Source organism: Mesoplodon densirostris, chromosome 4 (assembly GCF_025265405.1).
Source record: "Mesoplodon densirostris isolate mMesDen1 chromosome 4, mMesDen1 primary haplotype, whole genome shotgun sequence".
In the NCBI taxonomy this organism is placed as follows: domain Eukaryota; kingdom Metazoa; phylum Chordata; class Mammalia; order Artiodactyla; family Ziphiidae; genus Mesoplodon; species Mesoplodon densirostris.
Genome location: NC_082664.1, coordinates 78,283,904 through 78,287,199, shown reverse-complemented (window position 1 = coordinate 78,287,199; position 3,296 = coordinate 78,283,904). Strand labels below are relative to the sequence as shown.

Below are 3,296 nucleotides of genomic sequence, written 5' to 3'. Positions count from 1 at the left end.
ATCCCACTACTGGGCATATACCCTGAGAAAACCATAATTCAAAAAGAGACATGTACCAAAATGTTCATAGCAGCCCTATTTACAATAGCCCGGAGATGGAAACAACCTAAGTGTCCATCATCGGATGAATGGGTAAAGAAGATGTGGCACATATATACAATGGAATATTACTCAGCCATAAAAAGAAACGAAACTGAGCTATTTGTAATGAGGTGGATGGACCTAGAGTCTGTCATACAGAGTGAAGTAAGTCAGAAAGAGAAAGACAAATACTGTATGCTGACACATATATATGGAATTTAAGAAAAAAAAATGTCATGAAGAACATAGGGGTAAGACAGGAATAAAGACACAGACCTACTAGAGAATGGACTTGAGGATATGGGGAGGGGGAAGGGTATGCTGTGACAAAGTGAAAGAGCAGCATGGACATATATACACTACCAAACGTAAGGTAGATAGCTAGTGGGAAGCAGCCGCATAGCACAGGGCGATCAGCTGGGTGCTTTGTGACCGCCTGGAGGGGTGGGATAGGGAGGGTGGGAGGGAGACGCAAAAGGGAGGGGATATGGGAACATATGTATATGTATAACTGATTTAATTTGTTATAAAGCAAAAAATTAAAAAATAATAATAATTTAAAAAAGACTCAATCAGTGCTTTTTAAATATTAATCAATACTCTGTTGTTTAAACACAAAGATTTATACATTTTTGTTCAATTTTTATTTGTTTTGTTTTGTTTTTTGCATACGTGGGCCTCTCACTGTTGTGACCTCTCCCATTGCGGAGCACAGGCTCCGGACACGCAGGCTCAGCGGCCATGGCTCACGGGCCCAGCCACTCAGCAGCATGTGGGATCCTCCCAGACCGGGGCACGAACCCATGTCCCCTGCATCGGCAGGCGGAATCTCAACCACTGCGCCACCAGGGAAGCCCTGTTCAATTTTTAAATGCTACTGAAAAGTACATGCTTGTCCAAATGTTTGAAAATGTCCTCTCTTCCTTTTCAGAGAACAAAATTGATTTTACCAGATAAAATTGCATAAAACCCCATTGATCTCAGATCCCTTTATTTGTTTTTATCATCCAAAAATACTTACTAAATGAACTAAACCTCTGTATTGAAACACCATTTTCTTTACCTAGGTAGGATCTGAATATAAAAATTAAGATAGTTCATTTTTGTATAGTATGAGTAAAAAAATATAAAAATAAACACATAAATAGGGATATTCTTAAAACAATATTCTCACATTCTTTAAAGCAAATATTTATGATATACTGGGGCTTTTATATTTTTTTAGGCATCACTCAACTGGTTAGAGTGATATTTTAAAAGAAACTTTTAAAGGAAAACTTAGAAACAGCCTTGAGTCTTGAGTGTAGTGATGTCTGTCACAATTAACTCAGTTGATTAGGCCATTCTGAAAAGCTAGCATTCTGGAGTAATTTTTATCTCCACGTGTAAGTCAACTAATTCTGTTCTGTTGCCAAAGGCTTAGCTCAACCTCAGACCAGCTGTCCTCAAAATATCTGTTGTTGATTTTAACAAGTTATGCTGAATAAGAGAAAGTGGATGAGTTTGTGCATGAAGACCCATAATCAACTTTAGAAAAACAGACCAAAATCAGAAAGGGTCTTCTTAAGGATCAAAATTAAAAAGAAAGAAATTTATACCACTGGTTGTACAAACTGATGTGGATCTTGCTGCATTGGTTTCTAGCAAAATAATACTGAGATTTAGATCCACAATCAATTCAAAATAAGGTGAGATTTAATCCCACCTGGTTTCAAAATATCTCATATTCAATATTTTCCTCTAAGGTTTAAGTTCCCTTTCAAAAAAATCCTAAAGATATGTAGGAAGCAAAGCAACTTGGGTTACACTCATGTCTTTCTTCTTCATAGATTTAAGACTCATGAACAGGTCAGCAACACGCATTGTGACTGAGTTTGTTCTCCTGGGATTTCCTGGTCACTGGAAAACACAGATTTTTCTCTTCTCACTGTTTTTGGTGGTTTATGCCTTGGCTTTGCTGGGGAATGGAGCCATTACCTGTGCAGTGAGATGGGACCCACGACTACACTCCCCCATGTACTTTCTGTTGGGAAACTTTGCCTTCCTGGAGATCTGGTATGTTTCCTCCACTGTTCCTAACATGCTAGTCAACATTCTCTCCAAAACCAAGGCCATCTCATTTTCTGGCTGCTTCCTCCAGTTCCATTTCTTCTTTTCCCTGGGCACAGCTGAATGTCTCTTCCTGGCAGTAACTGTTGATCATTTGCCATCTGCCACCCACTGCACTACCCCACCATCATGACTAGGAAGCTCTGTGGAATGCTGGTGTCCCTCTGCTGGCTCATTGGATTCCTTGGCTACCCAATCCCCATTTTTTTCATCTCCCAACTCCCTTTCTGTGGACCCAATATCATTGATCACTTCCTGTGTGACATGGACCCACTGATGGCTCTGTCCTGTACTCCAGCCCCCATTACTGAATTTATTTTCTATACTCAGAGTTCCTTTGTCCTCTTTTTCACTATTACGTACATTCTTTGATCTATACCCTGTTGTTCAGAGCTGTTTTTCAGGCCCCTTCTGCAGCTGGCCAGAGAAAGGACTTTTCCATCTGTGGTTCTCATTAGCTGTGGTGTCTTTTTTCTATGGGACAGTCATGGTAATGTATGTGAGTCCTACATTTGGCATCTCAACTTTGATGCAGAAAATTCTCACACTGGTATATTCAATAATGATTCCTTTCCTTAATCCCCTGATCTACAGTCTTCGTAATAAGGACATGAAGCTTGCCCTGAGAAATGTCCTGTTTGGAATGAGAATTAGTCAAAATTCACAAGCCAAAGATGTGTCATACTTCCAGGTTCCAATGAAGAATAAGGTGGAGATGTGCAAGTTCTTTCAATGGTCTTTTGTCCTCATTCTGAGTAGTTAGAGGCCATGGTTTTTTTTCCTGGAAGTGTGCTCATCTTAAATACTTATGATGACTACTCAAACCTTAATTCATTGGATTTGGACGTGCACTAAAATTTTTTTAAAGGCTGTCCTTATTGAAATGATAAGATGGGATTGCTATATGAGGGAAACTAGAATTTCCTGAAAGATTTTTTTTAATAAATTTGTTTATTTATTTATTTATTTGGCTGCCTTGGGCCTTCATTGCTGCACATGGGCTTTCTCTAGTTGCAGTGAGTGGGGACTACTCTTCATTGTAGTGTGCGGGCTTCTCCTTGTTGTGGAGCACGGACTCTAGGTACCTGGGCTTCAGTAGTTGCAGC

General features: G+C 39.6%; 1 protein-coding gene across 1 annotated transcript; it reads left to right on the top strand.

Annotated features, from left to right (window-relative positions):
* The first annotated feature begins 1,921 nt into the window (after nucleotides 1–1,921).
* Nucleotides 1,922–2,953, top strand: LOC132488107 (olfactory receptor 11H4). The gene is given in 4 exon segments (XM_060096077.1): nucleotides 1,922–2,282; nucleotides 2,285–2,557; nucleotides 2,560–2,643; nucleotides 2,646–2,953. Coding segments are annotated over 4 exon segments (1,026 nt in total).
* The last annotated feature ends 343 nt before the right edge of the window (nucleotides 2,954–3,296 follow it).